Here is a 23,358-nt window from a genome sequence, read left to right as displayed (position 1 = left end):
AGTGCGTCCTCGCCCCCGCCTCCTCTTCAGCGCGGTCCCTGCCCGTCCCGGCTCTGTCACCTCACAGTAGTCGTTGCCCGTGGCGGGTGTCGGGGCGCGTGCAGCGCAGGGCCGCCTTTCCCCCGCCCCTCAGGCCGGGCCTGGGCTCGGTCCCCCGCTCCCTACGCTCCCCACCCCCGTCGGGTACGGGAAGGTCCAAGCTGCTACCGGGTGCCTGAGGGACTTCGTGGCCACCGCCGCCACGGGTCCCGATGGAGCCGCCGAATCTCTATCCGGTGAAGCTCTACGTGTACGACCTGTCCAAGGGCCTGGCCCGGCGGCTCAGCCCCATCATGCTGGGTGAGGGGGCTGGGGGCGGGCGAGAGGGTGCCGGGACGGCCGGCCGAGGTAGGGAGGCCTGGACCACGGCTCAGGGGGAGACGCGGGGCCCAGAGGATGGAGAAAAGCCCGAGTGGAGAAGGGAGAGGTCTGAGGTTTGGGCGCCTTGAACCCCACTTTTTCTGTCTTGACGTTTGAGTCCAGGAGGAAGGGACGGAGGAGTCACGCCCTCCCGCTGCCCCTCAGAGCCGCAAGCTAAGCTGGCGCTGCATCCCGGCGTCTTCCCTGCCTCACTTGGGGAACCCTTTACACTCCTTCCTCGGCGCAGTGTAAGGGAGGTGAGGGTGCCTGCCGCGCGGTGCCCCTCGTGATGAAAGGGACACTGCGGAGGAGATTCCGGGGTGGCCCTTAGAGAGCCTTCCCTCCGTGCCAAAAGGAAACTGCAGTCTCTGGGGTAGATGGGAATAGGAAGCTAGAGCTGCACAAGAGGCCCAGCCATCGCCCCCAGGTAGAGGTGAAGTCAGGTCTACTGGAGTCCGGACTCGAGAATTCACCAAGTTCTGACCTGACGATGCGGTCTTCTCTACAGTTTCTAAGTTAATTGCTTTTGCCCAGATGGTTAGAAAGCAGTTCTCGCGGAGGACTGGATACTGTTGTGTCAGTAAGGGTTAGTAAAGGAAGTTATTTCGGTTGTGCTCCATTAAACTCCTTAACTGCCAGGAGAGAAAATCAGCCCTAGTTCACTGCACATCAAACCTCATTATAAGCCAAATACCAAAAATGTCTCATCTAACATAGAAATGGTCGAGTTTGTGATTTCAGGTGATATTGGGCAGGAAAGGATTTTAGGAATTGAAAAATTGAACAACTTTGGCAACATTCGCTTAAATGGCTAGTTTTTCCTGGCTTTTATGGACGCATTAGAAAATGTGTTCTTGGAGCGCCTGGGTGGCTCAGTCGGTCCGGCGGCCGACTTCAGCTCAGGTCATGATCTCACCACTTGTGGGTTCAAGCCCCGTGTCAGGCTCTGTGCTGACAGCTCAGATCCTGGAAACTGCTTTGGATTCTGTCTCCTTCTCTCTGCCTCATGGTTAAGGCAAGAGGGCAGAGGTCAAGTAAGCAAGGCTACTTTTGAGGGCATCTTTTCAATGTCCTTGAGTTTCTAATGTATCTTAGTGAGTTGAACTCAGTCTCTTAACCCTAGGCCACTGAATGGTTACTGATATTTGGCTTCACATCAGAATCACCTAGGATGCTTGTTCAACAGACAGGGAACTTCACCTTCAACGTTTTGTTGAGTACGAATAGAAAAAGCAAAGTTGGAACAATGCTTTAAATATTCAGATGTTTTGAAAGCAAAGGATTTATACATGCTCATGTAGGCAAATAATTATCTGGAAGAATACATAAGAAACTGAAACAGTGGTAACTTATGGCAAGGGAAACTTGATGCCACAGGAATAGAAGGGAGACTTCACTATAAACTTTTTTTGTACCTTTTGAATTGTGTACTACACACATAACATTATTCAAAATAAACAAAGTTTTAAATATATGGATTCTAGAGCCTCATTACACAAGTACTAAGAATCTTCTGGAGTTTTGATCCAAAAATCTGTTTTTAATAAGCTCCTCAGATAATTGTTATGTAGCCAATCCATTGTTGGGTAGAAGTTTGGGCCTAGATCACCAGTTGTTAAAATGAGTAAGGCAAAACTGAAAGCAAAACTTACAAAGTCATTGGGGAAGGTGCTAATCACTAACAGATTACATCAGTCAAGTTCCGACTAAACTTCTTGCAATGGAGCCATTTGATTAGTGTAATCATAGCTGTAAGCGCTCTTAGGAATCACTGCTTCATGATTGATTCAGCAGATTTTTTTTTTAATTTTTTTTTCAACGTTTTTTTATTTATTTTTGGGACAGAGACAGACAGAGCATGAACGGGGGAGGGGCAGAGAGAGAGGGAGACACAGAATCGGAAACAGGCTCCAGGCTCCGAGCCATCAGCCCAGAGCCCGACGCGGGGCTCGAACTCACGGACCGCGAGATCGTGACCTGGCTGAAGTCGGAAGCTTAACCGACTGCGCCACCCAGGCGCCCCCAGCAGATTTTTTTTTTGAGTGCCTACTATGTGCTAGTCTGAATGGTAAGCTTAACTGAGGATAATATATTGAGCAAAGATGTTCACTACCATCCTGGAACTATTTAGTGAAGAAAACATAAAAAATAAGCAAAAAATAATAATAATTCAATTATTTAAAATAATAATTGTGGTAAATGCTGGGCAGTGCAAGAAGCAAACAGGATGCTAAGGTAGAAAGTAACAAGGGAAATTTACTTTAAAAAAAATTTTTTTAATGTTTATTTATTTTTGAAGGAGAGAGAGAGACAGAGCATGAGCTGGGGTGGGCAGAGAGAGAGGGAGACACAGAATCCAAACCAGGCTCCAGGCTCCAGGCTGTCAGGACCACCTGATGCAGGGCTTGAACTTCTGAGCTATGAGATCATGACCTGAGCTGAAATCAGACACCCAACCGACCAAGCCGACCAGATGTTCCTTTTTCTTTCTTTTTTTTTTTTTTTTTATTTTTGAGAGAGAGAGAGTACAACTGGTGGAGGGGTAGAGAGAGAGGGGGACAGAAGATCTGAAGCGGGTTCCCTGCAGAGTGCCCAATGCAGGGCTCAAACTCGTGAACTGTAAGATCATGAGCCCAAGTCAGACGCTTAACCAACTGAGCCACCCAGGCACCCCAGGAGAAACTTACTCTAAATAATGGTGGCAAGAGTAGTGACTTTTAAGTTGGGAATTTCAGGATGAAGAAGTAGCCACAAGGAAAGTGGTGAGGGAGTTACAGTGTTCTAAGCTTAAGGGGGATCAATCTGCCAAGGCCCTGAGGCAGGAAAGAGCTTGGCCTTGTCCTGGAACTGAAAGAATGCCTTTTTGGAGTGTCATGGGTAAAGGGAAGAGTGCCATAACTGAAGGTGGGGTGCTAGACCTATCCCCTTCACTTTTTTTTTTCTTTTTTTTTTACATAGATTTGAAATCCTAGCCAACAATGGTAACTTAACCAACTTTGCACACCTGACCACAATGGTATTTCTAAGAACATCACCTTACCTGCCAATCTAATTCTCTCTTCCCTATCCCCTTTTTCCCATATTGCTCTTATGCCTTTTGCAAAAGTAATGAAAGTGTTATCAAAGCTAATGGTCATTACCTTCTAGAGTTGAAAACTTATGGAAAATGGGCATTGCTGTACTGGTTCATCCTGTCCAGACATCACCAACCTTAAGGTTGGGTATGTCCCAGTTTTGTGAGTAACCATATATTGATTTCCCATTCCTAAATATATTTGAACCTTTCAAAAGTCAATTTGTTTCCTGATTTTTGCTATGACTTCCAGAAGCATATTAATAGCTAGCATTTATTGAGAGCTTACCATGTGCCAGACTCTTTTTTTCTGAGTACTTTGTGTGTGTTATAACCCTCACCACAATTTTGTGAAGTAGGTCCTGTTATTACTTCTGCTTTTCGTTTGAGGAACCTGAGGCATTAAATTTGCCCCCAGCTCCCACAGCTGGTAAGTGGCAGGACTGGGTTATAAACGCAGGCAGTCTGACTTTCAGAGCTCATGTTGTCAATCATGTTGCTGTACCCCTTCTACTGTGTAATGCGTCCCTTTATAATTTTTGAAGTTTGTAAAGGCATCCTTGGTCACATGTTTCAAATTTGGATGAGAAAAATATCTGGGTTCAATGTGTATGTGCCATTCATAATCACAGATATATGATCATTCCTCAAACTAAGTTAGTGTGACCTCATCAGTAATACCTTCTTTTCTTGTTATGACAGAGCCTCATGATAAGACCCCATCTAGCTCTGTTACCGTCATGATTGGGCTAGATAAAGTCCAACATAATTCCCTTCTCCCCCGCAAACCATGCAGACTCCACAGTTCTATGCTGTCCAGTTTTCAGTCTCCTAGAATTGCTTCCATGAAGGTACTTCTGTACCATTGTCCTTCAATCACCATGAAAATGGCCCCAAATTTATTTTTAGCATTCTAATAGGCAGCTGATTATACCTCTTTTTCATAGTGTACCATTTGCCTACAGTAATTAGCTATTATAATTGTCCTTTAAATTTGTCCTCTTAATAATTGCGGCTGTTCTCTAAATCTCATGACCTTTTTTTGTGCTAAAGTACATAGGCATAAATGCAGAGATGTTTGGGGTTTTTTAAATTACAGTAAGAGGCACTTGATATTTGTTGATTGTTTTCTGATCCAAAGTTTTGTGTATATGCACGTCCTGGGATTACATTTATTTATTACTTTTTTTTACAAGCCTATCTCAAAATTGTTCCCAGGTTTAAAGACGTAAAGATACAGAATACAGACCTTTACTTCTTGGCAGAATGCAATCTAAGGAATGTTTGAAATTTTACTCTGGACTCAGGTCCTTGCTTGATTCTGTAATACAAAATAGTAATGAAGTAAAAAACATGAACTCTGTCCTCCAGCGGTTTATTTCACTAAAAATAACATGCATACACATGCAACATTAGAAAACAGCATAAAATAAATTATGACTAGATACCAAAATGAGTGAGTGGTGAAGCGATCATTTTAGGTCTTGAAAGAAGGGAGAGGCCGTGGTGGGCTGAATGTGTCAGAAAGACTTCATCAAGAACCTTGAGCTGCTGGAGGGCAGAGACTGTCTCATTTCTCAGTACATCCCAGGTAGCCAGTCAGAGCTGATGCTCAAAGAATTTTTGTTTTTTAAAGTAAACGCTGCACCCACTGTGGGGCTTGAACTCATGACCCCAAGACTGAGTCGTATGCTCCCCCGACTGAGCCAGCTAGGCGCCCCGCAATAAATATTGATTATAGGAACAATTGGGACTTGAACTCAAGCTTGAAGATCACATAGAATTTATTTGAATCTGAAGGGGTTTTTAATGTCTTAATGCCATCTATTGTGCTTTGTTTTAGATTTTTATTGTTCATTGTATGAACTGTTCTATATCTATCTAAGGAATTAATTTAGTAATCATGTGATTTCATTATGGCAAAATGAAAACTAACGCAGCTTACAAGGCCCTTCGTGATCTTTCTCCGGCTTTTTTCTCCACCCTCACCTGTCTCCACATACTGAACACAGTCAATAGGAGCCTTTCTCAACTGGATTACACGTGAGAATGAAGCTCTGAGGGAAATGATCTGATAGACTATTTTCTCAATTCTGCCAATAGATACCCTGGGGCATGAGGGCTTATTCTCTTTCGGAATCCCAGTGGAAAAGGGCTGCTGTACACCCTAACAGGACTGAAACCGTTCAGCTCTTTTTTACCTCTTAGCTTTTCAAAGGCTGTGCCCTCTGCCAGGAATACTTTCATTTGGCCTGGCTAACTTCTGCTTATCCTTGAGATCTCAACTAAAGTGTCACTTCCCCCAGGAAACCTTCCCTGACCACCATCCCTCCAAATCTTGGTTGTGTGTCCCTAGTATGTGCTAATAACACAGTGTACTCTCCTTTAGTGGCATTCATCATTCTATTTTATAATTGTTCATTTTCTCATCAATATCCACACACCCCCCCAACTGGACTGGAAGCTCCACTGGGGGCAAGAACTCTAGATATCCACAGTACTTGGTGTTCAGTAAATACAGCCTGGGTGGAATGTTGCTCCTCAAAACATTGCTACAAGGCCTGACTAATAAAAACAAGCAGTGATTAAAAGGGAACCCTCTCCGGCACCTGGGTGGCTCGGTCGGTTAAGCGTCCAACTTCAACTCAGGTCGTGATCTCGCGGTTCATGAGTTCAAGCCCCGCATGAGTTCAAGCCCACGCATGGTGCAGAGCCTGCTTGGGATTCTGTCTCTCTGCCTGTCTCTGCCCCTCCCATGCTCTCTCTCTTTCTCTCTCTCTCTCTCTCAAAATAAATAAACTTAAAAATATATATATATTGGCAGAGGCCCAGTTATGTTATACAAATGTTTCCTTTTACCTTTTTCCAACCTAGATTCAGTATTTATCCAGTGGCCCAAAGAAGGGCAAGCTGATTTCTTAAGTTAACATTAACCCCTTCACATTGATGGTAATCTGGCAAATGCTGAGCCACCCAGCACACTAGAACATTGTCAATTAAAAACACTATCAAGCGTCTCCTCACTGGCTAAGTCAGTGGAGCATGTGACTCTTGATCTCAGGGTTGTGAATTCAAGCTCCAGGTTGGGTATAGAGATTACTTAAAAATAAAATCTTAGGGGCGCCTGGGTGGTGCAGTCGGTTGGGCGTCCGACTTCAGCCAGGTCACGATCTCGCGGTCCGGAAGTTCGAGCCCCGCGTCAGGCTCTGGGCTGATGGCTCAGAGCCTGGAGCCTGTTTCCGATTCTGTGTCTCCCTCTCTCTCTGCCCCTCCCCCGTTCATGCTCTGTCTCTCTCTGTCCCAAAAATAAATAAACGTTGAAAAAAAAAAATTAAAAAAAAAATTAAATCTTAAAAAAAAACACATATATATATATGTATACACACATATATATATGTATACACACACACAATAACACTGTATGTTAACCAATGTGTGTGTGTGTGTGTGTGTGTGTGTATACACACACACACACACACACACACGCAACTATTAATAACACTGTATGTTAACCATACCGGAATTAAAATAAAATAAATAAAAATACTATCATGAGAGGAGAAATTTGGGAAGTGAGCTGGCACTGCATTTGACTTATACCAATGAGCTAATGCTACCTGCACAGAGGCCCCTGCTGCCCCATCGCCATCATCACTTATACTTATTAATAGACATTGGTTAAACAGCAGTATTCCAAGTGCCGATCTTGAGCGTGTCCTACAACCAACATGTAGGTCTACGTGCTCCATCCATGTTAATTGATGAGGTGGGTGGAGTATTTTCTCCTTGGCTTTTATATACTAACTACTCTTACAATCAGTGGAATGCTGACTAATGGAGACCTCACTACATTCTTTGTTATTCATGGTGGAAACAAGGCTGTTCTCCATGTCTTCTATTTGTTTTCACTTGCGTCCTTCATAGGCCTTGAATTCAGTGCTTTGGCTGTGCTGGCAGGCTTGGAGACATGCAGGCATCTGACCCACCCACTCTCTGGCCTGCTGAGGACATCCTAGTGGGAAAATAATCTGCTTCTGTAGTGTGTTAATATCCACTGAGCCTAATTCATGTTCCAAAATGGCCTTGTGACCTAATTCAAATCACCACCTCCTACTCACCTCCTCCCACCCCAGTGAGGAAGGAAAAAAAAAATTTTTATTTTAAATCAGTTAAGTTCCACTTTCCAATGCCTGTCACCCTGCGGGGAGGAGACTGTGGCCCTTGTTTTCTTTCTCCTGAGAACAGACTACTGAACAGCTGCCCTTGGGTTTCTACCTCAGCTGCTCCCACAAGTACATTGTCATATCGTGTTTTTTTCTTCTTGCTTTTATGCTGGACAAACCATGCATCTTTATTTACCTGTTTGTAAAATGATGGTAATAAATATTTGCCCTACTGTACCACATAAGGATGATGTGAGAATAAGGATAACTTGGGAGCAGTTCAGATTCAGAAAGGATGTACGTCTAATCAGTCCATTTGAAGATGCTTGTCGTAAATGGGTTACCACTCCCCTTCAGCATCCAGTCTGTTTCACATCCACCTATTTGGAATTTGAGCTGTTTGAATAAGGGCAGAGCCTGCTCCACAGCCTTTAGGGGGCTACCCCAGAAACCCCATTTGTGACCTCGTGGGCCAGAGCAGCCGGTCTCTTAGTGAAAAGCAGACTTGTCTCCAACTGGAGGACGGACAGAACTCTGCTACATTTGATTTTCCTTGTTACTTCACTTAGCCTCATAACACTAACAGAGAATGAAATGTTTATATGTAAAATAGACACAGCATTGGGGCACCTGGGTGGCTTTGTTGGTTAAGCGTCTGGCTCTTGGTTTCGGCTCAAGTCATGATCTCACAGTTCATGAGTTTGAGCCTCACATCGGGTCTCGTCATCCTTAGCACTGTCACGTAGTGTCTCCCATGGACTATTGCAAAGACCTCACTCCAGTCAGCTCTCTCTATGACCTGCCCTCCTGTTCATCTTCTACGTCAGGAGTTCTCTTTTAAAAGATATAATTGTCTTGGGCCTCCTGGGAGGCTCAGTCAGTTAAGTGTTCCACTCCTGGTTTCAGCCCAGGTCATGATCTCACGGTTTGCGAGTTCAAGCCCTGAATCAGGCTCCACGCTCTTAGCTCGGGATTCTCTCTCCCTTCCTCTCTCTCTGCCCCTCCCCTGCTTGTGTTCTATCTCTCTCTCCCTCTCTCTCAAAATAAATAAACTTAAAAAAATCATTAAAAAAATAAATAAAAGATATAGTTGTCTTTTAAAAACATGGAGCTGGGGGCTCCTGGGCGGCTTAGTCGGTTAAGCATCTGACTTCGGCTCAGGTCACGATCTCACTGTTCATGAGTTCGAGGCCTGAGTTGGGCTCTGTGCTGACAGCTCAGAGCCTGGAGCCTGCTTCAGATTCTGTGTCTCCTCTCTCTGCCTCTACCCTGCTCACATGTTTCTCTCTCTCTCTCTCTCTCTCTCTCTCTCTCTCTCTCTCTCTCTCTCTTTCTCTCCCTCTCAAAACTAAATAAACATTAAAAAAAACAAAAACATAGATCTGGTTAAGCCACTCTGCTGGCTGCCTAACAACCATGAATGCCCCCACGGTGTAGGACAGCCTTCTGTCTGGCCTTACCCTACTTTCCTGGCATCCTTGCTGACCACTTTTCCTCCTGTCACCATCACTACAGTCTTTGTTCTAACCTGCAGGACCTTGATCTTTATCACAACCGTGGGTTTGCACATACTATTCCCTCTGGCAGAAACGTCCATCCCTGCCCCTACTTTCCCTGGGTTGAATTACAGTTTATGAAGGTAGTTCCTTATCTTTATCATATATAGCATCTTATTTTTACCACTGTATAATTAGAACCTATCAACATTGTGTTTTACTTAGTTATGTGTGTCTCTCTTTCCATTTGACTTTGGGCTCCTTAAAGGCAGGACAGTGATCTCTTCGTACTTTCATTTCCATATCTAACATCATTTCTGCCATATAGAGGTACAGAATACATTTGCATTGACTATTCCAAATGGACGGCATTTGTAAAGTTTCGCTCTGCCATTTTCTGAAGGGTTTCACCTCCCATATGCTCAATGAAGAAGTGGATAATAGCTTTTTTATACCATTGTTTTACTGTTGTCGCTATATGTGAGACAAATTAAAGGCAAAGTTGAATTGACCCTGACAGGGAAAGAAAAACAAACATAAAATTGGGGTACATCTATACCAGTGTTTTTATCTTGCATTCTGATGAAGGATTCTGATAACCGTTCAACTTACTTAACATGACATACCTATATCATGACCTAAGGACCTTATTGGAGGAAAATTGCATTCCTGGAAAATCCCCCCAGAGGTTTATAGTGGGTTAAAGTGGGTTTGAGTGGGTTTATAGTGGGTTAAATTGGGTTTGAGTGGGTTTATAGTGGGTTTGAGTGATGTTCTGAATTTGCTCAGGCTGGGAGGCCATTTATTCTGGTCCTGAGTAGCTAAATCTCTTCTTTTCTCTACAGGGAAACAACTGGAAGGCATCTGGTAAGTTGGGTGGGACTCCTTACAATGACTGGTTTATGAAACAAAGCAGTACCTGTGCACTTCAGGTTCCAGTCTATGTTTCCAGCTTGAAACCTCTCTGTATCATGAAACTTCCAAGTTCTAAAGCAGTGGTTCTCAACCAGGGGTAATTTTGTGCCCCGATCCCCAACCCCAGGGAATTTGGCAGTGTCTAGAGACATTTTTGATGGGTGGACGGAAGCCAAGGATGCTGCTATAAACACCCTACAATGCACAGGGCAGCCCTTCACAACAAAGAATTATCCAAGCAAAAAATGGCAGTGGTGCTGAGGTTGAGAAACCCTCGCGTAAAGAAAGGTAGAATGATGTCATGCCCACGCCTGACCAAGCCTTCTAACTACAGAAGTCCCAAGGGCTCCACATGGCTGTCTTAAAACACATCTGCCGTGGTCTGTCAGCACTGGATCCGCCCCTTTCAGACAAGATGGTAGCTGAGCTCTCGGTTCCATTAATGAGAGGAGACCATAGGTCAGTATTCCGTCTGGACTCCTGGAGCCTGCTGACATTTGGGATGACCAGAATGGCTTTTTGCTTCGTTTGACTCAAACCGAGTAATATGAGCACTTCCACCTGAAACAGGTCTTGCCTCAGCATGGTCCAGGTTAACCTCTCCTGTTAACTGCCTAGGAACACCCCTTAGTCTGCAGAGCTTTATTTCAGTAAAGGTGTGTCAGTATCAGGGTGAATCTAGGGACTCCTCTTCTGCTGTGTTCTATTCTGCCCCAGGAGACATTCAGCAGTGTCTGGAGACCTGTCTGGTTGTCACAACTGATTGGGGGGGTGCCACTGGCAACTAGTGGGTGGAGGCCAGGATGCTGTTAAGCTTCTAGAATGCACAGGACAGCCCCCCAGCAAAGAATTTTCCAGCCCCAAATGTTAGTAGTGCCAAAGTTGAGAAACTCTGATCTATGGTATTTATGCCTTTGGTTAGTTTTATAAGGCTGCTGACCGTGTAAGTCCTATCCTTGGGCAGAAATTATTCTCCTTGAAGTGTGGTGTTTGCTTTTTCTCAGACCAGTTTGAAGTTTTCTGGCTTATCCTGTCTCTTCTCTGCATTGCAGGCATACCTCCATAGTTGTGCACAAGGATGAGTTCTTCTTCGGCAGTGGCGGTATCTCCAGCTGTCCCCCAGTGAGTGGCTTCCCCCACACCCTGCCCTGAAGTCTCACGTTCCCAGGGTTCCCATAGACCAGGAACTTTACTACTACTCTGTATGTCTGGCTTCTAGCCCAGTGGATGTCAGCCTGTGGCTTAGTTCCTCATAACTACCTTAAGACTCAGCTCAAAAACACCCTTCCCAGGCCTCCTTTGTGCCCCCTCGACATATGTGGGTCCCTCTGGGTCACACCGAGCATGGTATGATGGATGAGCTGTTCCTGAGTCTCTGCAGGGAGCTGTGTATAAGCTCCTTGTGAGCTGAGACCGTGTCTCACTCTCTGTCCCTGTCACCAGCTCAGTGCCGAGCTCATAGTATGAACTCGGTCAATGTTGAGCTGAAGGATGAGGGCTCTGAGGGGTAAAGTGAGTTGCCCAAACTTACATGGCCAGTAAGTGGCACCAGTACTAAAACTCAGGACTCCCTGTCTCTAAAACCCATGTACCTTGCCACAAACTTTCTCTCCGAGCAATCTAAGGTTTTCGTAGAAGGTGCTCAAGCAAAGACCAACCAACCATTCATTTTGCTATTCATAAATGGAAAGTCATTCTTGATTTCTTCCTCTCGCTGGTCCCTTACCTCCTGTAACAAATCCTTCGTTAAGCCCAGTCATTTCTACCTTGTAAATATATCTTAAGTCAGTCTCTGTTCATCTCTTCCCATATTTCCAGAACTTTCACCTTCATCCATGCCACGCTCACGTCCAGCCTGGACCACAGCAGTACCTCTGCTCCTCCTCAGTCAGGTCTCCACACAGGAGGCAAAGTGATCTTTTCAAGATGAAAATCTGATCATGGCATTCCCCTGCTGAAGTCAGAACTCTGCCCACTGCTCTTGGGATAAAACCCAGAAAGCTCAGCATGGCCTCCAAGGCCCTATCTGATCTGGTCACTGTCTCCCTCTCTGAATGACCTCTTTTCAGGTTGTCCCTTCCCGCCACCCCCCCCCCCCCACCTTCTTCTCATTCCTTGAACATACCTTGACATTTAAACCTACTCTCTCACTTCGTCCACCTCCCTGATCCTTCACCTGGTTCTGCCTCTCCATCCTTCGGATTTGAGCTCAATGTCACTTTCTCAGGCAAGCCTTCCCAGACTCCTCAGACTGGAAAGGTCCCCTGTTATATGTACTGATGGCATGCTGGACTTTCAATAACCTTATTACAGCTCAAAATTATATATTGGTTTATGGGATTTTTTTTTTTTTGTCTGCCTTCCCTGCTAGACTGTAAGTTCCATGAGGGCAAGAATCTCATCTGTTTTGTCCACATCGTACCCCCAGTGCCTAGCATAGGCCTGGCACATAGTAAGTTCTCACTACATATTTGTTATATGAATGAATAATAGGGGGTCGAATAGTGATCTTTCAGTCTCTTACAATTTTGAGACCATTATTCTTGGACGATTGTAATGATCCTGCTCACCAGGCTTTCCCCAGTGCCTAGAACAATGTCAGCCACACAGTAGGTACCCAATAGCTATTGAGTGAATTAATGATCTTTCCGGGAAGTTCTGCTCAGGAGTGCTCTCCCTTACCCCCTAGCCATTCCCAGCTCTGTCCTCCCCAGTGATCTGTTGCACACCCATGGCTGCTTTCCCCTTGGCCTCAGGCTCTCCTTTAGTCTGCTATAGCAGTCTATTAACCCATGGTGGAGGGTTTCCTGTAGGCCTTTCATGGGCCATTAACTCCCTTGCCTGGGGAACCCTATCGACATTGTTAAATTAGCCTCCCAGATAAAATAGAACTAAATTGTGGAAGTGTTTGCCAGCCTGCCAGACTTCTCACAGTCTTCACATTTCCCCAGTGTTCTAAGGGATAGCAAGTGTGTCACAAGAAAAAACTGGCTGCATATACTTAAATATAGGCATGGAAAGATGGCCTGTCAAGTGCTAGCCATTTCTGGTTCTCCTTTTGTGCCCTTGGGATCAGGCCTGTTGGGAACAAAGGGAGACTTCAGATTCTGGGTTTCTATTTTTTTATCAACTGGATGAGGTGACAGCATCAGGGGTCTGGCCTGAGACTGGCCAGAGACTCAATTTCCCAGGGCCCCACCAGAAGAAAGCAGCCCAGCTTCTTAGCCACGTTGCCAGCATTTGGCAATGGAGAGTTAACAGGAAGCTCTAAGCCATTGCAGCCTTGATACAGATAGGAAATGACACTCTTCATCTGCCCTGGATGCTCTGAAAGGTAAACGTTGGAACAGAGCATCTGTGGTCTCCCAAGGGAAGCCACATTAAAAAATTCAGTGGAGATGGTGACTTAATGACTTTCTTTGGGTTGGCTCTTTTAGGGAGGGACATTGCTTGGGCCCCCAGACTCTGTGGTTGATGTGGGGAGCACAGAAGTCACAGAAGAACTCTTTCTGGAATACCTGTCCTCCCTGGGGGAGTCTCTGTTCCGGTGAGTGGAGACAGGGGTGGTGGTTAGTTGTGTCTGTCCCCCCACTAGACGATCAGCCCCAGAGGGCAGCCACAAGGTCACATCGCCCAGAGCACTCAGCACAAGGTCTGGCCCAGTATTTGCTGAATAAATAGGAAGAGAAAGCAGTTATCATGCCACAAAAAGAGCTCAGCTTTGCTCCCAGGCAGATATCCCATCCCAGCATACCTTCTGCTGAAACCCTGAGGACAGGAAGGGCTATTTATTCCTTCTGATTAAAATCAGCTGCTGCTGTCTCAGCACTTGCTGTTCTCAACCCATCCTGGGCCAGTATCTCGTCCTGAAAAATCAAAACCAGGGTTTGTGGAGGGATTTGGATGAAATGCCAACTTGAGCAGGTTTTCTCTTAAGCTTTAGTCAATTGTCATTGTAGTAAGTGTTTAACACTAGAGCTCTGCTTTTGTGACTGTGAAGATTCTACTGAAACTGTAGAGGAGCCATATATTTTTATTTCATCTTTCCCTTAAAAATCTGTTTTGTGGTCCAGAGTGGCAAATCAAGCAGTCCTTTTGGAGTGTATGAGAAAAGGAAAATCACAGTCCTCTTAACTCAGCTATGCTCTCCATGCCATTTCCTGGTTTGAGTTATTTCACATATGTGCTTGCTGACTCTCTCAGATCTGTTCTTCAAACCTTTCTTACAATGTACAGAAGCGAGGCCTACAACCTCTTTGAACACAACTGTAACACCTTTACCAACGAAGTGGCACAGTTCCTGACCGGGCGGAAGATCCCTTCCTACATCACTGACCTTCCCTCTGAAATTCTATCCACGTAAGTGGCCTTCGGTCTCTGCCCCAGCCCCTGAAATCCCCATTCACAGTCCGTGCTGCTCGTCTGGCCCCTGATCTCAGCAGAATCCTCCCGAGCTAGGTGGGCCCTGTCATGATGGCAGCTGCTAGCAGGTAAAGCCACCATTCTCTCCACTCACTGATGCGTGCCTGTAATACTTCACCCTCCTTGGAGTTGAACCAACTCTATCCTGGCCTGAGTGCAACCACAGAACTTAGAAATCCACTTGACGCCGGCTCCAGCATTTGTACAGAGCCCTGGCATCTCATGAAGCGTGCCACTCCCCAGAAGTCCTCGCATAAAGTGTACTTTTAGATAGACAGGCAGAGAACAGATCAGAGGATTAGTAGGGTGGCTTATTTTGCGAATGTCATTTGTAAGTCTTTCTTCCCCTGCACCATGAGCTCTTTGATGCCCTCAGAGACAACCTCCTACTTGCCCTCATACCTCAGTAGATGTTTTCTTCAAGAACGCACTGTAGCCCCTCCCACCCTGATGTGGTCTGAGCTTTGTGGGCCATCATCTAAGCAGTGTCCCCTGAAAGGACACACACAACACACACACACACCCAAAGCCATCACACCCTTCCCTTCCTTTGCTGTTGTGTTCAGGCAAGCCTCTAACCACTCCAGGACCATGTCTGTTTGCGAACCCTGACTCAGTTTCTCCTGAACTGGGGCCCTGTCCAACAGAGATCCTGGCAGGTTTAGCAGGCTCAGCAAGGTGAGCTGTTTTTCACACCTGGGTAGAAACCTCTTAGGAAAAACTTGCAAGGGAAACAAGGCTGCGGTGTCAATCTAGTGAGGAAAGCCCCATCTCCCAGCCCTGCCTCTGCCTTCCCGTTCCTTGGTGGGTGTGTTAAGCCTCACAGCCTTACTAAAGGATCTAGGTTATGAGGCCCTAAGCAAGTATAAGTAGCTGGAATGTTCTTGCTGTTATTATTTGGTGGGTGAAGCTCCAGGACTTGTCTGAATTAAGGTTGATATATCTTGGTGTCATCTGTTTACGCTTGAGAATGCTTCCTTTGAACCTGGACATGATTTTCAAAAATGGCAATATCCACCAAAGAAAAAGAAAGCCAGTAACTGAGATATGTTGTGGGCACCCTGATTTAAGGTTCTAGGAATTTTGAAAAGTCTCTAAGGTTCCAGTATTTGCAGTGTTTTTTTCCAGCCAAGTTACTCTGAGAGCAAACTAGGAGCCCTTTAGAAAGTGGCCTTAACACCTCCTGGCAACGTGCGTTTGTCATTTTTCCTGAGTATTCCCTAGAAAATACCTTTTTCTTATCCTTTTTCTTCTGCCTCAGTTTCCTCACTTAAACTTTATTTTTATCCATGTATACCATGAGAATTAAAGATTCAAGTGCAGAAAGGTCAGAAAGCTCTAGTTCCCTGTATGCAGCTAGCCTGTTCAAGCCAGAGCTAACCAGGGTCTACAGGTGAAGTAGTAAGACGGTAGCATCTCCGCGGGGTGAGGGGGACCCCAGGAATAAAAACACAGAGCAGGCCGTTTTGAGGGCTCCTCCATGAACGTGATGTGCGAGGTAGGTGAGAAAAGCGAGTGAGGTTATGGGTGTCCTTCTTCCCTGTGTGGTGGCGTCACTGTACCCATGGGCGCGGTTGTGACTGTCTGCACCCAGCCCACCCCAGCCCCTGGGTCTCTTTTCTCCACAGGCCCTTCGGACAGGCCCTGCGGCCCCTCCTGGACTCCATTCAGATCCAGCCTCCTGGAGGGAGCCCCGTGGGCCGACCCAACGGCCAGAGCTAACAGGACTGCATGGGACCGCCCTGCCTCACCGGGGCTTTTCCTTTTTAAACAAAACAAACCCTACCAGATTTCTATTTTATAATTTTACATCAGAGCTAACAACCAGGGGAAGGCTTTTTAAATTTCCCAGGGAAGGAGATCACCAGGCTGCATGTAGGACAATGCTGCTAAGAAACAGAACAAAATGCCATCCCTTCTAATAGTATTATACTAATTTATTAAGGCTGTCTTGTCTGTGAGTTCACTCTTGACGCTGCTTCCTAGGCGTCCTCCACACTGGAGAAAGGGAGAGGGTTTGTTTAAGCAGAAGGCAAGAGGCACGGTTTGGGGGAGCCCCGACCCAGAACCTCTTTCCAGAGAACGCCCACGCTGTACCCAGGTTGCCACCACCTGTGGGACCCAGGTGAGTTTTACAACATCCACGAAGCAGCCATTGCAACATCCCGGAAGCAGTTCCTCTCTAGCGTTAAATGAACCAAAGGATTTGGTGCACATGAGACCAGTTTCAGGATGACTGACCCAACCTAAGTGAACTCTGTAGCCACAGCCTCCCTCACCTCCTCTCCCTACCCCAAGCAAGGCCACGGGGCCAGGGCTGGAGCAACCAAAAGCCTCAGGATCAGGGGAGAGTGACAGCAAGTGTCAGGCCAGAGAAAACAGGATAAAGCCATTCTTCCTTCCACCTACTGATTGCCAATCCTCTGACATCAATTTTGGAGAACCTGCCTTGCTGGCTACAGGCTGCTCTTCCTCAGCATGGCTGACCTCGTAGTTTGTGAAGGTTTGGGCTGGAGCGGCAGAGACCCAGGCCTATTGTCTACAAGTAATAATGTAGATTGTTTGTAGTCCCTGTACCACCCCCCTTCACCCCCAAACCAGATGCAATATTCAGCTAGGGACCAAGGGGAAATGATTCCCTGTTCTAGGAAAATATCCCTCATGTAGAAAGATAGAATAATAATGCAGAATCAAGGTGGCAAGCAAATTTTGAGTTGTTTCTGATAGAGATTTTTTACATTATCCTCAGTGTGTTTTGAAGGCACATGTTATTTCTGTTGTCATTCTGACTTTAAGGATGCATTGTTGAGAGCCTGACTGGGCATTTTCCTAATGAGCTGCTGCTAGGAGCTTATAGGGAGGACCAATCTGGACGTTTCTTACCTGGAGAGGCTTTCAGATTCCTTTTCTACACATGCCTCCCTTAAGTTAGTTTTTGGGGGGGTGTGGAGAAGGGTCTCAGAGCTGTCAGGTCCCTGAGTCCCAGCCCTGGCATCTATGGGTCCCTCCCGCCACAGCTCCTGCCACTTCTCAGACTTGAATTATGTTCTCTTTCCTGGGGTCCGGCCTGCAGCAGGTGCCTTTGCTCTTCAAAAAGCTGCTGCTCATCTTCCCCTGTCTCTACCATTAGCCATAGCAGTTGGCGTCATCAGGGGCTTGGCTAGAGGAAAAGGTGATTTTCTGCCTTTGTGTTTGCCTGTGACCTGCCCAGAGGCACCTCCATGGTGACCAGCTGTGATGTCAAGTGACATTTTGGAGAGCAGAAAACTAGCAGGGACTGTTATTTAATGTTGACCTACTGGCAGAATTGGGCTCACGGAGAATAGGTTTCGGGCTGGGTACCTCCCGGGAAGGCAGCTTACTAGTGGAGTCCTTCGCTTCCCACCCAGGTTTCTCTCCTTTTCCAGGTTGCCTTGCCCAGCCCTCTGTCTCTTCCAGGCTCCTGTTCCAGACTTTCCCTCCCAGGGCTCTCAGCTCTAGCCAGAAGGTGTGGCATCACAGTCTCCTTCTCTCTTCTCCCCCATATCCAGGCTCAGCTGGCTTCACTCCTAATAGCAGTCACTCCAGACCCAGGAGAAGTTAGCCAAAGTAGCTACCCTGAGAGACTGTCACTTGGTTCACTGAAAGTCCCCCTTCATGCCCAGCAGCCGTTTGTGCCAATGCCTGGGCTCTAGGCTTGTGGGGAAAGATGGAGGGATTAGCCAGCAAGCAGCCTTCTCTGAGCTCTCCAGGAAGGCCAGCTCTCTCCCCCCACCCAAGTCCCACTATCACTCATTTTGGAAGCCTGGGCTCAGGCTACGACCGCCAACCCAATCCTCACATTTCTCTGTCAATCCCAGAACCTCAGGAGCGTGCTCATTATGACCAGCTAGCTCCACACAAGTGTGCGAGGCAAGCAGAGTGAGAAATGAGCCATGTGTGTATCATACAGTAGACACCTCCATCAAGGTCCGTTGGTTTAAAGGGACAGGGAAGGAGGAGGGATGGACCTCACCCCTTCCCCAAAATAAAGCTTGTACCTTTGAGATTCCTTTTTGCCCATGAAGTCAAACTAATGACTGTGTCTAGTACGGAGGTGTTTGCTGGTTTTCTTTGATGTTTTTTCTAATGCAATAAACTCATTTCTGCCTGCTGCATTTGCGTCGTGCTTAAGGTTTAGGTATGCGTCCAACATAGCCAGGCTTCTTCTCAGTCTGTCTCCCTCTGAGCTTAACTCTGCTGAGTCTGGATATGCTGCCTTTGCTTGTTTGTTAGCCTTGTGGATGAGAAGTGACAATAACAGGGAAGAATATTTGACTTTCACCATTGGTTTACAAAAATGGAGAAAAGGCCCCGAGAGAATACTACTTGCCCAATGTCACCTTGCAGCTGGTGGTAGAGAAAGACTCAAAGCCTCGTCTGCTGGCCCCAGCTTCTGAGATCTTCCTCTAGAGGACCTTGGCCATCAGAGAGCATCTCACCCCACCAAGAAGCGTATACTTATGGTATACTTTTGGCTATAGGCTGGGTCTGTGGCCCCAAGGATCTCTGCCCACCTTGTTACGACGACCTCACTGAACAAGTGTGGAGGTGGGTGGATGGCTCTCTGAGCGTCCCCTGGGACTACAGACACTAGTGTGGCCGTGGGTGTCTGTTGGTTCAGTTGGCTTTGAGTGAGCATGTGCCACAGGCCGAGGCGAGGCTAGGTACTTTCACACACAACGGACTTGAGGTGTAGGTACTGGTCTCGTGTTACAGATGGGGAAACAGGTACAGAGAAACTAAGTTATCCAGGTGGCAAACGGCCGGGCCCTTGAATCCAGGCCATGTTCTCACCACCACACCTGTGAGACCTTATTATTGAGGCACTGTGTCTTTCCAGCGTGCTAGCTGAAGAATAAGGCTCTGTCTCTCCAGAGGACACAGAGGGTAGGTGGCTTTGGCTGACATCTCCCCCTGCCCCCAAAGCTGACATGTTCCGAGGCAGGAATCTCTAAGAGTGCCTGCTCTGAGATCACACAGCCTGTGCTTAAGTCCTAACGTTGCCACTTGTGGGCCAGTCTGTCTCCTTTTCTGTAAAATGGAGGAAATGGTACCTACCTCACAGGGTGGTTTTCAAGAGAGTAAATGTAAAGTGCTATGCTCGGTGCCTGGCACAGATCAAACGCTCAGTGAATGTCAGGCTGAGAGCAGAATGCATTCAACAGCCACTGACTGGGGGCTCCTGTGAGCCAGCTCTGGGCAGAGGCCCCTGCCAATCCTCTCTGCTGAGGACAGTTTCCAAGACCAGATGCTGCTGATGTGTACTGCCTGCTTCTGTGGGAAACGACACATGGTTTTACCCTTAGACTTTGTGACTCACGGCAAGTCAGTCTGGGGTAAATTCATTCATCCCCACAAACGTCTTCCTGGGAGCCTATTGTATGTAAAGCAGCCCTGGGCTCTGTGCTGAGGGTACAGAGGTGAGCAGGACTAACAAGGCTCCTGCCCGGCAGGGATTCTATTCTGAGGAGGCTGGGAGACAAAAGGGTAGAGAAGTTTGGGGCGCCTGGGTGGCGCAGTCGGTTAAGCGGCCGACTTCAGCCAGGTCACGATCTTGCGGTCCGTGAGTTCGAGCCCCGCGTCGGGCTCTGGGCTGATGGCTCAGAGCCTGGAGCCTGTTTCCGATTCTGTGTCTCCCTCTCTCTCTGCCCCTCCCCCGTTCATGCTCTGTCTCTCTCTGTCCCAAAAATAAATAAACGTTAAAAAAAATTAAAAAAAAAAAAAAAAAAAAAGGGTAGAGAAGTTTGGTGATCTCAGGTGGCCTAGTGCTAGGGAGGAAATACAACCAGGTGGCAGCAGGTGTGAATTCCCCAGGTGTGAAGGAATATGTGTCAGGAGGTTGGGGAAGTTGTGTGACAAGGTGATGTTTAATCTGAGGCCTCACTGACAAAGTATAGATCAGAGAGAAGAACACTCCGGGCACAGGGAGCAGCAAGTGAAAAGAATGTTGGAAGGACTGAACGGAGGCCAGAATGACCGGAGCACGAGAGCCAAGGAGGTGGTGGAAGGTGTGGAGGCTGGAGAGGCCAGCGGGCCAGACGGCGCGAGGCTTTGTAGGTCAAAGAGTGACACAATCGATTTGCTATGTTGAGAGATGGGATGTGTGCAAGAGGAGCAGAAAATGAGGCGGGGGGGGGGGGCTTGCAGTTGTCAGGTAAGAGGTGAGGTGTGTTGTGCATCTGCTAAGTGACTGGGGAGCTTCGAAGAAGCTCCCTGCTCCCCTGGTGTTCAGAGTGCGGGGAGGAATGGACAGCTCCTGTGAAACAGGAAAGGCCAGAGCTGCAGGATGGCGCAGCCACTGCCACAGCCCCTTGTCCTGCATCCATGAGCTTCAGCGGAGCTCCTCCAGCTTTAGTTTGGGGTGTGCTTAGATTTCTTCATTTGTTTTTTCCAAAAAGTATTTGTTTTGATCATATTATATATCTAGAAAATGTAAGCAACCAATGAAAGTACAAAGATGAGAGGAAAAGTCGTCTGCAATCCCATCATCCTAAGAGGTGTTGGATTTTGTGAACATCTTTGCAGAGGGTTCTGTGGATTTGGAGACACACATGCTGAACATGCTGTGTGGTACCTGCCTTCGTTCTCAGCATGTAGTGAAGATCTGTACGGCCCCAGCAAGGTTGAAAGAAAACCATTGAGGAGGGAGTGATGGTGCCTGGTGGTACTGGATAGAGGAAGCTCTAAGGAGAGGACATTCCGGCAAAGTTCCCTAAAGCTTGAGGGAACCATTAGGTAAGAGTAGGCTGCTCATCACAGCTGTGTGCGTGGAGGCCGGACCTGCTCTGGAATGGGATCATGGTGTAAGAGGACGCCTGCCTGGGCGGGTGGGTTGTACCATGAGACCCTTGTGTCCTCACACTCATAGGGGCTCTGGCCTGAGAGGGCAGCAAAGAACCAGGAGGGGTCTGGCACATCACTGAATGTGACCCCTTGACCACGGAGCCTGGCTGCTTTGAAGGGGGTAGGGCTTCGGGGACTGACCCTGGTCTGAAGGGTGGCCTGGGAGCCCAGAGTCCCCTGCAGAGATCTCTGCTCAAAGGTTTGGCTCCCCTGGAGAAAGCCCCACAAGGTCACGCTGCAGTGAGAGAGGTGGACACCAGGTGGCGCTGTGGATGTACTCGGGGCCCAGCCCACCCCCAAGGGGCTAGTCTCACCTACCCCAGGTCACAGAAGCAAGCCCTGCCCCCTACACACCTCAACCACTGTGCCGCCCCCGACCCCGCCCAGAAGCCCACAGTACAACAGTCCAATTGTTCTCACATTTATCAAGGCCCTTCCTAAGTTTGTCCCTGGACCTCTCCAACCCCCATCCCCTGCTGTTAAGTGTAGGCCACTGTCACTGCAAACAGTATCCACCTTCACCTTCAATTTACTGTTTGCTGGACCTGGATCATCTCTCCCCAACTATCCTCAGAGCAACCCCTTTCTCAGAGCTAAAGGCCCAGCTACAGCATTTCCTCTACAAAACCTTCCTGACTTCTCCCTACCCCAGAGCAGACCCCTCCTCTTGTGGGTGCTTCCTGGCAGGCTCCCACTAGCTGGGGCACCCTCCAGGGATAGGGTCTAGCTGTGATCACCTGAGTGCCTGAGCCCAGCACAGGACCTGGCACAGAGCCAGCATCTCCTTGCGGGGCAGACATCAAAGGGGAGGGTCGGCCATAAAAATTTAACCCTGGATTTGGATACATACCTGCCTGGATTGGCACTCTGACTCAAATGACCCTGATCAAGGCCTCCCTCTCTATGGGCCTCTCTGAATCTGTAGAATAAAGACTATAGATCAGACAGTCTCTACCACCCCTCCTGGGGAGCAAAACTCCTCTCCCTGCCCATGACTCTAGAGACTAGTTCTCAGTCCTGGGGCTGAGCTCTGATCCACAGAGATCACTAACCCCAGGTGTAGAGAGGGAGGGAGAGCTGCCGCCCCTGCCCCCCATCTCCAGGTGGGGCAGTGCCATCCCTGGCCCCACTGGCTTTGGCCCCAAGGGAGCCTGTGCCAACCCAACAACAGCCTCCACCCCCTCCACAAACACCACCTCTGAGCATGTGCCCTTCTGCTTATTTAAATTCAATGGACTTGTTTGAGCATGTGCCCTTCTGCTTATTTAAATTCAACGGGACTTGTTTATTGTGAAAACAATAGAAGTCCTGCAGGTGTTTTGAAATATGGAGGAAAAAAGTCAACATCCACAATCTCCCAACCTCCTGCTGCCCATAAACTAAGAGGGAATTAGAACCAACAACCAGCCCTGACTGTTCTTTGCAAAGCCCCTTTTAGCACAGCTCCTTTCCTGCGCCCCCTCATCTTCCTGACAGCCTGGGAGAGGCTGGCAGTGGTAGCCCCATTTATAGATGAGAAACAGGCTCAGAGAGTGGGAGGGACCTGCCCAAGTTCACCTAGCTGCGGAGGGACAGCCCCAGGAGGGACAGCAGAGGAACGGTCAGTCTGCCTGTATATACACTGCATCAAGGCTGCTCCTCAGGCTGGGACTGCACCCCTGAAAAAGTCACACTCCAGGGTCGCTTGGGTGACTCAGTAGGTCAAGTGTCCGACTCTTGATTTGGGCTCAGGTCATGATCTCACAGTTCAAGCCCTGCGCCCGTGGACCCTGCTTTAAGGTTCTCCCCTTCCCCTGCTCATGCATTCATGCTCTCTCTAAAAAAAAAAAAAAAAAAAAAAAAAAAGTCATACCCCAGATAGGGAAAAAGAGGGTCAACACCTCCCATATTCACTCAGCACATGTTGACAGTTGGCCTTCCACCAAGGGGGCAGGGAAAAGCATGGGCTTTAGAGGAACAGAACTTAATGTGAATTCTGACCTTGCTGTGATTCTGGGAAGCCGAGGTCACCCCAGAGGGTGTCAGT

General features: G+C 47.6%; 1 protein-coding gene across 1 annotated transcript; it reads left to right on the top strand.

The window, feature by feature from the left end:
- The first annotated feature begins 27 nt into the window (after nucleotides 1-27).
- DESI1 (desumoylating isopeptidase 1) lies at nucleotides 28-18,604 on the top strand. Its single transcript, XM_047065868.1, has 6 exons — nucleotides 28-339; nucleotides 9,977-9,998; nucleotides 11,099-11,168; nucleotides 13,484-13,593; nucleotides 14,283-14,405; nucleotides 16,097-18,604. Exons 1-6 carry the CDS (start codon nucleotides 252-254, stop codon nucleotides 16,188-16,190), a joined length of 507 nt encoding a protein of 168 aa, XP_046921824.1. The 5' UTR covers nucleotides 28-251; the 3' UTR covers nucleotides 16,191-18,604.
- Nucleotides 18,605-23,358: the final 4,754 nt, after the last annotated feature.

The sequence above is a fragment of the Lynx rufus genome, unplaced genomic scaffold (assembly GCF_022079265.1).
Source record: "Lynx rufus isolate CCGP_SWC_20201006 ecotype Redwood Valley unplaced genomic scaffold, mLynRuf1.p SCAF_7, whole genome shotgun sequence".
Classification (NCBI taxonomy): domain Eukaryota; kingdom Metazoa; phylum Chordata; class Mammalia; order Carnivora; family Felidae; genus Lynx; species Lynx rufus.
The sequence above is the reverse complement of the archived record's forward strand: the minus strand, read 5'-3'. Positions and strand labels throughout refer to the sequence as shown.